This window comes from Dreissena polymorpha, chromosome 7 (genome assembly GCF_020536995.1).
Source record: "Dreissena polymorpha isolate Duluth1 chromosome 7, UMN_Dpol_1.0, whole genome shotgun sequence".
NCBI lineage: Eukaryota > Metazoa > Mollusca > Bivalvia > Myida > Dreissenidae > Dreissena > Dreissena polymorpha.
Window position 1 is genome coordinate 110,637,771 of NC_068361.1, and position 14,631 is coordinate 110,652,401.

Here is a 14,631-nt window from a genome sequence, read left to right on the forward strand (position 1 = left end):
GAGTTCATTAGTCCTCCATAAGCTTTGTTGCGCACTATTTTCTTAAATATCTTTTCACTCAATGAACGGAACGTTATTAGCTGTTCAGGCACAACAAGATTCGGTCCTGGACGGCGGATTTCGAAAGTGAACGAAAGACGGACATGACGTCACAAACAGAGGTGCCAGACGTTAAGTTAATGTAGAACAACGAATAAACAAGGTTTGTAGTATTGGGATAATATAACAAAAACATATTTCACCAGCGCCGTCATTTATTTGTGCGAAACTACTTATCAGACTTAATCATTATTTAATAATTTAAATTGCTTAAATTTTACGCACTTTGTTCATACGTTCGATGAATGTTTGCAGAAACGTTCATCACAAGTACTTACATAAGTAATCGAAGGAACCTTTCAGCGCTCTGATTTTGTTGCGAAACACAACAAGAACTACCTTCGCACATTCGATGACGTGTTGACGAGCCTGAAATCGCACCGAGAACAGATGGTTGTTTCCAGGGTGGTCAACCATCCGTCAATAATCGATGGTATTTACGGGTTGCTTCCCTTATAAGGCTGTTATGTTAATATAAATAATCTCTGCTTTACGTCTTCAGTAGTACAGCATCATTACACCACTTAATTAAGATGTCTGCGTATTGAATATAAATATTAGTAACTGCACACAAGCTGTTGCAAATACAGGCGTATAGAGCTTAATTAGAGCAGCTGCACCGTGCATATTTATATTGTCTCCCTTTTACTACTTAATGTCACCATGATTTACCTCCCTTATACTGCTGCAAGGAAGATTCAATTTCCTCCATTATTCACAAGCAATATAGGTATGAAATGTTTCCCTGATACGGCTGCAATTTAGATCCGAATTTCCTCGTTTATGTCTGCAACATAGTTGCGAATTACTTTCCTAATGTCCGAAATAAAAGAACGGATAACATCCTGTTGTCAATATGTAATGAATAACGTATGGTATAGTACATGTATCTAGACTTTCTCTCTGATAACTATTACGACATAGGAGCTAGATACAATTCCTTTTTTAATGTTTTAATTTATGCAGAATTGTTTTCGTTGTTAGGCTACAGTCATAACCCAACCGTCCCCTTTTGAAATTAAATACACATCTTAAAACATTTAATTGATTCACGTGTCTTCATTCAGAAAAAAAAAGCATTAACATATTTCAAACCGGTACCTGTTTCCGAGGTCCTAATGCGGCTCTTATGCTCTCTAACACATAGGGTACCTGGATTGAATACAGACGCAAAGCTCCAGAAATCTCAAGTGCAGACCAGTTCGGGAAAAGGAATGAGTCCCTGTCACATTTTCGCGTTATTTTACCTAGTCAGAACTGAACATTTTTCTGTTATTTATTATGTCTGAATCTAACTGTTTGTCAAAGAGGGATATATAACATTGAACACGTGTATGATCTTTTACACATTTGTGAAGAATGCTGTCTAATTTGTCCTGATGTTTAGTGTTTATGATGTGTTTGGACTATGACGGGGTATGGGCACCACAAGTGGTTTGCCTAGACTGAGACTGAGGCATACATTTTGAATCGTGACAAAAACTATGCAGGTATGATTGCTCTAATCAGCACAGCATAAACAAAAAGGGGATGCTACGTCGGTTTGTCTACAGGGATGTAGGACGTGATATTTTTTAAGCAACAGAGGAACGATCTCGTCATAGAACTACAACGTTGGTGGGCGATGATACAGATTTGCTCATCTGGCTCCTGCATTACTCCGAAACGGAAAAATACGACAATCTACTTCAGCTGTGATGTAAACAACAGTCAAACAAACACAAAGTATATACAAATATTCACCTTTTGACAGACATTTTTGTGCAATGAGTTTGCTCTTTGTTCATGCTTACTATGCTGTAAATCAAATTCCCTTTTTCGATATTTTCGGCATCGGAAAAGTCAGTTGTTCGGAAATTAGTAAACCTCTTCCTACCATGAAGTCACGTGCTAGTGCATTCCTGCTTACCAAACGAGTCTCAAAAAGACATATTAAATCTTGGCAAATGCTTGAGGGTTGATCTGTTTGGTGGCAAGTCCAATGATTCCTTATAATCACTGCGCCATAACATGTTAACAAGAAAGTGGCTACTGCCGAAACATTCGTCACTTCTGAGCGACTTCCCCAACACCAAATGCAACACTATTCCATAGCCAACGTGTATACATCAAATCATTGTATTGATGGGGATGGCAAATAATATAAAAATGGACTGAATTGGGATGGAAACAGGATAACGACAAAATTAACTTTTCTGTAGGATGTAAATCCTCTCGATGCAGCTGCAGACGCTATGGACTCCCCTGCACTCCCTGCACTGCTGTATGTAGCCCTTGCCAAACTGAAAACTCCAAACAATTCACAAAAAGTCGTTATTGAGGAGGAGGAGGACTACAATATGAGGCTCTGAGATAAATGTTATGGACACAGTTGATTGTGTATCAAGTGGTAGTTGGCAGCTGAATATCATCAATTGGATTTAATGTTTATTCAACTGCTTAGTGACACCAACAATTCAATTAAAGTCTTCTACATCAATGCGTCTGACAAAACAATCATTACGTCTGAGTGAAAAAGTTATGGACATGTGATCCTTCGTATTGTGTCAATGGGCTTTTTTCGCGCCATGTTGGATTTCTGTGTAACATAATACATTTATATTATGTGTGATGGTCTAAATGTGTTCTTTGCCTCCGAATCCTAAGTGCAGACACTGAACTTATCAAATTCGAGTGGATATTTGCATATGATCATTAATAGTTTTCGTTGGTCATTTTGGCGGCCATCTTGAAAAAAAAAACACAACCTTTCCGAAGGTCCGATTACGTAAGACTTTTGATATATTATAAAGGACCTTCTTACCCTACCTGGATCAGTTAAAATACCCTTTGTTTCAATTTGTTTGGGGTCAAAGTGTATATATATCTGCCTACTGAAGATTGGATTATACATTTGACTTTCAGAATTATACAAGTTGTTACTTTTTCCAAATAAGGAAAAGACCATCCCCTGGTTGCCATGTCTTTCCAAGTGACCGCAACAATTTTTTAAACTCATCTCAGATACCATTAGAACAAATGTGTCTGCACTGTTAAACAATCTTTGGAGAATCCAGGCAAGGACACTCTTAACCCAGCGAATATTATTGTGATAATTAACGATTACTCTTACATAATTAAAGCACGCTCAGCATATACAGTATACAGCATAAACGTTCGTTCTCTGTTGAGAACCAATGGGAATTTCTCAGAGATGGCAGGTTTCACACCCGTTGTATTGACCAGAAATTAATGAAAGACTGATAACTAGATAACGCAACAGACAGGCGATAGTGTACACAAAATGTAAGAGCCCGATGAACCTGAACATGAGCCCCCATCATCGTTTATTGCACGATAAAGCTGATTAGAGATACAATTCAGCTAAGTGGACAAATTAAATGTATATATATGCTCATTGTGAGGTTGTGTTGCTATGTATCAATGCATCGAATATATATACAACATTTTGACACTAAAATAACTACGGTACTTTTGAGACAGCCCACGAGGATTACCCTGTAGTCCAATTTGTATGACTTACAAACTTTTATTTCCAAAATGTGAATGCCCCCAGATTAAATGATTAGTGGGTATATTGTTTTTCGGCCTGTCTTTCTGTCTTCGTTATCCATTGTTGTCACGTTATTATTCTTCGCATAATAAGTCTGTCTGTCATTGTATGAGTGTGTCTGTCCCAAAACTTTAACCTTGCTCATTAAATGAAAACTCTTGGGTTTATGTTCTTTAGACTTCACATGTGCATGCATCTCATTGAGATCTACAATCAAACATGGTTTGAGGTCACTATGTCAAAGGTCAAGGTCACTGTCACCTTTACATTCAAAATATAATCTTGTTTCTAAAGTAGAAACGGCTTCAAAGCTCAGTAGAGGGCATTGTGTTTCACAAACACAGCTCTTGTTTTTTTCTGTTTCATAATAACGCCCAAATTAATATTTCAGTAGGTTATAACAATTATTTTTTTCATGCGATGCCTTTTCAACAGAAACGCTCAGTCGAGTCGGAGCATTCACTTGCTTCGTGATCCATTGTTGTCACGTTGTTATTCTTCTCGTTATAAACCGGTTATGCAAATTAGCATAGTAATGCGATCAACTTAACAACTGACCATGCATAAAATAGTATTATTGAGACTCATTAACGGAGAAATCCACAAACGATATTTTGGGGAAGAACTTAAATGCAAGTTTTTTTAAATAAAGTCGCTTAACATTGCTAGACATTTTGATTAAACAATTTTGCAAAGTTCTGATGGTTATTATAAGCTTAAGTTATGAAAGAAAAATGTACATTTTATAAAAACAAATACAATATTATTTATTGAATGCTTAAAGTAGGTGAAATAAACGTATTTTTGTATGTCCGTTTTGCTGTCGATACATTCTTTTTTTTTCGAAATAATTAGAATCTTTTGAAAATGTACCGAATTATTTATTTCTGAAACAATCCATTGATTCAGTTGATGTAGAACTTCATATCTAAATGATTACAATTGATACAACTTTTACAAAACTGTTACGAAAGATGTTATTTATATCTGTGTAGTATGACAGATATTCTTAACTTAAATCATGCTTTGCTGTAAAAATATTTCTCTTGTACACCGATTGTATACATTTTAATGCCTATGCATACCATTAGTGTACACTACCCGTTGGAACACAGACGCATGATGCATTCGTCTTTGAACTACGAACCGTATTTATACGAATTGCCCTTATAAAACATTGTTTTCTGAAATATATATAAAGCACTAAGTTCATAACTATCAGATGTTTAAACTTATGTTATATTCGTGCCTTTTCTGTCGACAAAAAGGAAACAATCGCTGTAAAGTCTTCTTTATTTGAACTGTGTCCTCGACCCCCAAATCTAATGTTATACACCCCTTTTAACATAACGACGCTCTTGTCACAATGGATATGCCGATAGCAGCCATTATCTCTATACAGATGGCAAATCGCACCGATGATCATTGATAAGCCAGGAGCTATCAACAGCAAGGTCAACAATGCCGACGACATGAATCATGTAGTACACTTAGAAATATCGGAGTGGCAAAGTTGATATGATGTCTCAAAATTTCCTCTTAAGACGCCAAGAACTGATTCTACACAGGCAACGGATTCGAGAGTATCTATATAAATGATTATCTTTCTGTGTAATAGAGCTTAAATAAATAGATTTGAACTTATCGAGTGTTTTACATATTTCAAGGTATTGCAAATTTCAGGTTTTTCATTTATATTTGCATCAATTACATTTCTCACTTGTTTAAACTACATATTTTTGCTAGTACGTGTTAAAGTTTTTAGTAATGCGTGCATTGTTTTCGTTCGGTCATAGAAAATTAACATCGACCTATTGTGTATATGCAAATGGGTCTTTATATTCAGTGTTCCATTCATGTTTCATGCTGTTAAATACATAACATACTTTAGATAAAATGAAAATTGTATTTGGTATGTTTTCCTCACACCTACACTTATTCATAAATACTTCATCTACACGAACGTTTTTCAAAGCGGTATTGCGTTCGTCTTATTTGATCGGCATTACAAATGTATAAGGGCTGTTAAAATTTAAAACACCTTTTCCATTGCAGTTCGTCAATGTTTTTTTGTTATATGTAAACATTCAAATACGTATTCATCTTAAGGTAAATTTAACCTGAAGGATCTTATCAAGAAGAAACACAAAACCGTTTGAATGAGACATATGCAAGAATCGAAATAAAACAAAACACACACACTTTCTTTTTTTATTGCTATTATGTCCAAGCTATTATACTACACATGCATATATATATGTAAATATATTATATATCATGGTATCTTGAGGCTTTCATTAAAAATAGTATTATTGCGGCAATGTCTTTTAGCTGTATGCGTTTTCAAACGATTTTAAGAGGCATTTAGACGGCTTTCTATTCTATAGATTGACATAATTAAAAATCTCGAAAAATGGCTATTCCCCTAATGATGCTTTTGTAGAAAACTAAGAAAGGTTATTACAAATACTTAAAAAGCTTTTTTTATACTCGGTTCTAGCAGCCAAAATTAAAATCCCGAATTCAATCCGCGACATTTAAAAAAAAACTTTTTTAACTATTGTGGCAAATGCGCTTATAGGTACTTTATGTACATGTCGTTCAAAGAAATTTAACGTTACTACGTTTTTGTCACCGAACCAAAAGTATTGACTGAAGGTAATGAATAATTATACATATATTTTTAATTTAATCTGGGTATTGCCGTTATGTTCTCGTATGACGAATCGAATTTTATGTATCATGATTCGATTAAGTTTTCTAAAGCCTCAAAACACCATTTGTAAAACATCTTATAGTAATATTGTATAACATATTTATGGGACATGCTCACAATTAATTTTATTTTCATCATTTATAGCCTTATCGTGGCAATTCAAAGGACTTTCATTAATTAATTAATACGCAATACGAGAAAAGCATAACGAGGGAGTTCAATAATGCTTCCTCTTTGAGATTACCTTTCGATTACTTTTCGGTTATACGTTCGTTGTTTACACTTTTCTTTATTTTGTAACTTACTCGCATGTTTTCAAAAACTTTAATTAAACAGCAGGAACAATAATAATCTCCATTGTGTCACGTTTGTTTTTTGCAAGTTTATCAAGTTCAACTATTGATAACTAATATGTATACGAAACCTTCTTTGCAGAAGTATAATTCCGTTTCTATTATATCTGTTCTTATATGTTATGAAATATATGAGAACAATTTGAATTGTGCCCTCGTGGAAATCTGTGAACATGTCCCTTAAAAAACTAACAGAAATACGCGACTAAAACTACAATACACTACTAGAAAACAGTTATGTGTTTTGAGTCTTTAGGTATCTATTCTTTAACCATCGGATTATAACACATACCATTTCACATTCAACATGTGGTTAAGCCTTCGTTTGCTCATTACACAAAACACACGCGTATGAGTAATTTGGCAAATTAATCTGGAATATACGCATACGAACATATCTGACGTTCATATCTGCAAATGATGAAGCTCGATTACCGGTCTGACGTTTATTTATACCTGAAGACTCACTTTGTTCCAATACAAAATACATTTAAACACATATTGATCAATTGAAATGCTCTATATATAATCATACAATTACAGCCAAACCAATGTCCATAGTTGTTTGCGTACACGTGAAACAGATTAAAACAAATTGGACGTAATTGTTGTTGAATTTTTGAATTAATAATGTTTTGTTATCATATTTAACATAAATAAGTATCACGTTTAACTGTTTTCCAAAACAGACCTCTTATGTTAATAAATAAAAAATAACTTGCACTATGGTTTGCTGATAAACACTTCAAAAGCAAATATTTTCCATAATAACTACTATACGACAAAAAACACAATATAAAGTATATAATACTACTATTAATAATAATAAGACGAAGAATACAAATCTTTACAGTGTCTGCGTATTTCATTGCAATCACACACGGGACGTTTTAAATCTATTAAGCTAGATGTTTTAAGAGTTTTTATACGGACAGATGGCCTTAAAGAACGTTCAAATGTGCATATGCAATATTTTCGTATGAACTTAATGACCCGCTTGCACATCTTGAACACAAAGAAGAGGTAAATGCTCAATACATATCCTCTGTTTGTAACACGAGAGTGATACGTTTCAAAATTATTAAGCAAACAGTATAATATACAACTTAAACAATACATTTTACAATTCCACTCGCATCAAGTCTGTAAAGCAAATGCCTGTATATAACAACGTCAATCAAATTCTCATTGTCCGTTCATATTTTTGGACGACTATGACAATACTGACATTTGATTTATCCACCTCTTATTACGATGTATAATAAACTACAATGTTATTGCATATAAAGATCTGACGTAAAACACGTGTCATATTATTTCAAGTACAATAAAGTAGGTCCACATATGTGATTGCTAAGTAAAGACACGACAAAAAATATAATATAGTATATCAATAAAATTGTATACATTAGTTATGAAATCAAAATTGCATCATTTTAAATACAATCACAATTCGTTCATTCAACTTACAAGAAGGAGTTATAAACACATAAACATACTACTACACTCAGGTATCTGTAGAATATATTTATACTAAGCTAAGAAAAGAAATACGATGACTCAGTATAATTATTAAATGCAAATATATCTCCTTCAGTAACATTCAGCATGTCCAGCAAAATTAGTAGACAGCAAAATAATCGATAACTTTTAAAGATAGTACAATTTAGATTGCATGAATTATATTTTGTATAATAGCAGTGTTTTCAAATTATACAAACTTTATGTACTTAATTAACGAGTTGATAGACAAGTGTTTGTTTTGTTGCAAGTCAAAGTCAAATAAATTACAAAATACTTACAATATATGTGTGGTGAAATAGCATAAACATATTGACCAATTCAATGTATTGGAAGAAAACATATTGGGTAATAGGGTATTTTGCATTTAGGTTAATGTTATGTGAGCCTTTATATTTGCTATTGTCCTACGTTTCTTATAGTCATTCAAATGATTCGTGAAAAAATCACAGAAGTGTCAAAGTCATATGTGTATAATTACTTATACAATCGTTTACTAGTTATTAGGTCTCTTCATTGTGTTCTTATGTTTGTTACTACTAACACACATACATTTTCAACTTATCTGGAGCATCTCTGTTCTATTGTTCATCAATGCATTATCGTGTACGTATACACATCTACATTGCTTATTGTTAACACAGTTGAATGATCATACAACAATAGTTTGCATATAAATGACACACGTTATCATACAATTGCTCATATCATTATATATTCATAATAATATTTACTACATGAATACATTGGCTTGATAATACAAAAAAACGACATGCAATAAAATACAAAAAAAACACTTAAGCGTGTATGAACTTGTTAATAATTTTGTCAAGTTGTAAGAACAAACTTTACACTTGCAAAATGGTAGTTTATTGTATTCATACCTAAATTACATCTGAAAAGATGCATGTTAAACATAAAACATACATTAGTAATCAATTAAAATATATTAATGTACATAATTAATAAAATCTTACACATTTAAAATACAAATTACGTATGTCGCGTGTGAGTTTGCGGAAATATACAAACGCAAAGAAATGGAGCATTTATCTGTTGATCTGTTTTATTAATGACGTAAGTATTTCACTGTATGTTGGTTGCAATGCGTTGATCAAGGAAAATGATAGACTTGGTCGTGACTGCTTTCGTAATCAGAATGTGTAAACAATCAAATACTACGTATATACTTAATTTTGTATGAACCTATCTAAAATAATACCTGGTTGTGCTTAATTAACTATTCATGTTACATAATATAGAAATAAAATATTATGCAAATGCATAATAATAACACACGTTATAAAAACAAACATTCTTTAAACTTTATTTTTTCATCGGATCTGGAGCATACAATCGAAAGAAAAGCGAAACTAAAAGTCAATGTCATATTGGCACAGTATGAATACAATTATATGAAAGTTAAACAGTCTGTTTTGTAGGTTTGTAGGAAAAACTATATACACTTTATAAATTTTATTCAACGAAACATTGATTCATGAACTGTTAAGTCACACAGAAACTTATTATAGACAACGGTACATACTTTTATTAATTGTTAGTTTCATTATGTGCAATTGTTTTCATTCAGTTGCTAACTAACTGCTTATCACATTACAATTTTTGAAAAAAAAACACCAACAAATAAGCTTCCAAACTAAACATCTTAACAAACAACAATAAGGCATTCAAAAGGATACCTTCTTTAAAAGTCATACAATATGAAAATACAGGTACAAGTTAAAAAAAACACAAAAAAACAATGATTTGCATAAAATATATCTGTTCATTAAAACTGTTATATGAATAACATTTACAGTGTATATGAAGAACATGCACTGCCATATGCAATTCAAGAATGCAAATTTTTAATATACTTTTATTTTCATCTGCTTCAAATGGATATTGTATGGTATAGTGAAAATAATGCTATATGCATTTCAAAGGGAGCACAACGACGGATTCGAGAATTTAAAGTAATGTCAAAATAGTATGGAGAAACACACTTACAGTTATGTGCATCAGGCGGACTTTGATTGTTACAATTTTTGTATGATCCAATCAAGCCCCAGTTTTTAAATGCCCCAAACAGGTTAAAATGTTTATTTTAGTGTTGGGATTATTCGGCCCCTGCTTCTTAATGCCCGAAACAGGTAACAAAGTAGATGTTAGTATTGGTATTATTAGAATAAGTATTTGGGGCATAATAAACGCTGTTGTGCTATTAAAATGATGATTGTGTTTTTAAAACCATCTAATTCTACAGGATGTTGAATAAATGCATATTACTGCAATAATATGTGTGCCTAGATACAACGATCAAAGGACAAATAAACATTTACATGCTTATGAAATATGGAAATTTGTGTAAATAAAGGACTCCTAAACATATCAAAAGACGCACACACGTTATGAAGTAACAATAACTGGCAAACAATATCGACAGCGTTTAAAAAGTGTCAAAAAGGTAGTAAAACAACTGATCACTATCATTGTATGCCATGAACATGAATATTTCTTTTAAGAAAATGTGCATTTGCAATGAAAAATCAGTTCACGTTTTAAATAATTATATTATCAGATAGAATGAATTAGTACCAAACACCTAACACTCACATTCTTCCACTACCAACACTATACAACTTCACTGTGAAATGTACAACAATAATAAGATATACAAAGCATGCGTTAAGTGTGGTCTTTCTTTACATACATAAATTTTATCACGTTATAGTACAAATAAGTACAACATACACCATAAACTAAGATTCAGACAATGATACATGTGCACAGCCAATATCATGTACAATATACGTATACATTGACAAATGTGCCAGTAATAACGTGATTCGTCATATTATCACACACTAGCTAACAATTGTAACGAAGCTGTTGTTGTTAGTTTTTACCATTCTCTCTTGTCATTTGCACTCACACCGAATATGAATGACATGTGCAAACATTGCCTACATTGAAAACAAAATGTATCAATACAACGAGAGGCAAAAGCAAATCCGTAAATACACTGCAAATACGCCACCGTATTATTGAATACATACTTGTTCACGATATGCTCCAGTAGATTCATATTAATTCACTTCAATATTTCGTAGTTGTAGGACGTAATACATAATTCGGCAAAAACACTCACAATGGAATTGTGAATATATTAAAGCTTTTCTATAGAACTAAAATAGACATCGTTCATACAGACCCCTAGTGCTAGAACTCTCTTTTTCCAACTGGTCTAGATACAGTATTGTCAATTATGTATCGTGTTCACATAACGGCTCCTTTCCTTAATTCGCTTTATGTTCGCTGTCAGCCTGAAGACAAACACAATATATTTAACAAATAACATAATAAATGTGTTATATGCGTACTCAATTAAACTTCTAATGCAGCGCTATCTAATATCAAGCTTTTTTCCAATGTATCAATTAATATATTTAAAAACAATCGATTTGTAGTACAAACACATGCAGCGAAACCATTAATCAATTATACTAAGACAGTTTTAATAAGCTTTGCTGCATGGGGAAAATTTTAGGAAACAAATACGCTTCATTTTTCAAATTGTTTGTCACTCTTAAACAATTCTGATCTTCGAGGCTGATCAATCGCAAATAATACAAAATACGAGGAAGATCGTGTACATTTGCAACACATTATTTGAAATCCAGGATTAGTTATTATCGATTGCGAACGTTTTATTTAAATAAAATGATACAAATGTCCACATATTTTTCTCGGATAAATCTAAACCCTTCCTGTTTGTTTTATTTATTATAAATACAGTTTAAGTATGTATGTATTGACACCTCTCTATTTTGCATGCATTTCGTGTGAGCATGAAAGTACAGTTAAAGCACATTATTCTGTCCTTATGTCGGATGGCTCCTAAACCGAAAGTTCAACTGACATGTTGTGTTAAAATTCGTTTTTACATTTCGCTTATATAGTAACTCGTTGTGTATTTTGAAATATGTTATATTCATTAAATACAGAGGTAATAGTATAGCGCTTTTCACAAAAATAATTAATATAACATTCTATACCGCATTTGGTAGCTATGCCTACGATGGCATCGCCAAGTGTATTTTTCGGAACATTTGTTTCGACTTATCGAACCACTTGGATACATTTTAGAAAACCCCAAGGTTTGTTTAAATGCGTCATAAATAGGAACGTATTACATGTCTTGTAGAATATACAACAATACCTTCTTCCTGTACAGGTCCTGCATTTCGTTAAGTTGAGCCAGACTGAAACGTGAAAGATTGTCACATAAGTAAGCGTCTATGACACCACATACAGAATAAATATTATGTCGTTTTTTATGTCCCTATATGTTAAGTCTTAAAAAAACATGTTTAAATACGATTTTCTTCTATGCCATGCCTTTGGACTATTCATTTTTTAAACGATTTTCGCCGTTAACGTTCTGTTCGAAAATAACGATTGTCGACCGCACATGTTACATACACATTCAAATTAATTCTGACAAATATGCAACTTTAAGAGTTTGACAATTGACAATATGCATGTAATATTTAATTAGATGGCATGTGTTAAACGAATATTTTATCATACCCAAACAATGTATACAATTGTAATACAGGTTTATGTTTATGTAGAACATAATTATGTTTTCAATTACTTTTGTAGAATTCTTAAATAAGTAGTAATATATGGCGTTGTATAAACGTTTTATTTTTCGGTAATTGATCTTAATAATGACATTATTGAAAAATGTATGATGTGTTAGAATACGGTGTTTAATGTTTCAATAGTGATGCAATATATAATGGTTAACTGATAGACACAACGAATATATATAACTGCACATAAAGTAACAGAAAATTCATACGTACACCTTGCGTCTAAACTCATCCTCCCTCTCAGCCTGCAATATCATATTACGGTTAAGAAACAAGTTTTCAAAATATAGTAACGTAGAAGTTAAGTCAAACATTCTTTGTGGAAATAGCCCGTTTTAAGATCCTTTTTAGGTTTAGAAAAATATACATTAAACACAAACATAATGCGAACAATTAATGACACTTTTGATGTATTTGTATTCATAAAACTATGACACCCCTTTAATAACGATTGACATTAAATAACACCACAAGCACCATCAGCGGCCTAAGTGCTTGTTTTTATGTTTAGTATTCACTAAAACTTCAATAGTATTGTCACCATACCTATATGAATGTGTAACTTAACAGTACTGATTAAATTGTAATTGCATATATACTGGCTTGTAAAGGGACTGCTATAGCGAACGAACGGTATACCAACAAACACACGAATCAAAACAAAGCCCGTCGGGAATTTTTGCTCAAACAACTAGGAAAAAGTAAAACACATGATGGAATTGACCATAAGGAGCAGGTGTATATTGCCCTTGCCAAGGTGAACATTCGATTTCAAATGACAAATATATTGTATTGACCTTAGCACTTTTTCTGGAGCAAAACGTTGTCCAGTTATGATAATTTTAAATTTCCTTGGAAGAGTAAGATGAAATTTCGAATAAAACAACCAAAACCATAGATTTATGTATAATGTATCAGGTAAAGGTCAAATGTAAAAATGTACGGGAATAAACCCTAGAAGGTTTTACTAAACGTAACTATTTTCAATTATGATGTGTTGACATTAGTTTTGTGATTGAGAATTTTGGACACGTGATATCACGGGCATTACCTCTGGTCCCTATTTTGATGTCATTAGTTCAGGTCAAATGATGAAAAATACTCTTAAAAAATAAGTATGATTTTCACGTGGTAGTCAAGCCTTCTTAGACAATGTTGCATACACAGAAACCAGTTTCCTTGTTCAAGGTCATTAACATATTAAAAGGTAAAAGGTCAATCTAAAAGTAATCAGTTGAGTCTTTTTTTTGCTTTCTTTACCTCATTTTGAATTTATCGACAGGCGTATTTTTTAGCCGATTGAACTCGTTTAGTCAATATATTTAATAACAATTTCTTTATTTATCAATTGTTCTACTTTTAAAGGTTTAAGCGCGTATAAAAATATTTTTATTTGAGTAAAAATCGACTATTTTGCACAATAAAATTAAGTTATGAAAGTTGAATTATGATATACGTTGGCGAATTGTTCTCTCTGCCCTGCTATAAAAGATAATTACCGTCTCGGATTTTCACCTGATTATGCTTTAAAATAATAATATAAGTTTCGAGGAATTCCACTTACCGCTTGTTCAATCTTACTCAGTCTGAAGGGAAAAAAGAAAAAGTAAAACTTTAACAGAAAACACGAAAACACTTCAACAATTATTCTGATGTTCATCTGTAGATATTATCAGTTATTGTAAGCACTCGAAATGACTACGAAGCATAATACATTCATATTGAATT

At 32.4% G+C, this 14,631-nt stretch overlaps 1 protein-coding gene across 1 annotated transcript in view; it reads right to left on the minus strand.

Moving 5' to 3' along the window:
• Window positions 1–13,106: 13,106 nt before the first annotated feature.
• The window catches only part of LOC127840031 (transient receptor potential cation channel subfamily M member-like 2), a 33,236-nt gene continuing 31,711 nt past the window's right edge, over window positions 13,107–14,631 (minus strand). The window contains exons 16-17 of the mRNA XM_052368419.1: window positions 14,468–14,489; window positions 13,107–13,148 (exon numbers count right to left, since the gene is read on the minus strand). Of these exons, the coding sequence (XP_052224379.1) occupies window positions 13,107–13,148; window positions 14,468–14,489 (64 nt within the window). The remainder of the gene's footprint in view (window positions 13,149–14,467; window positions 14,490–14,631) is intronic.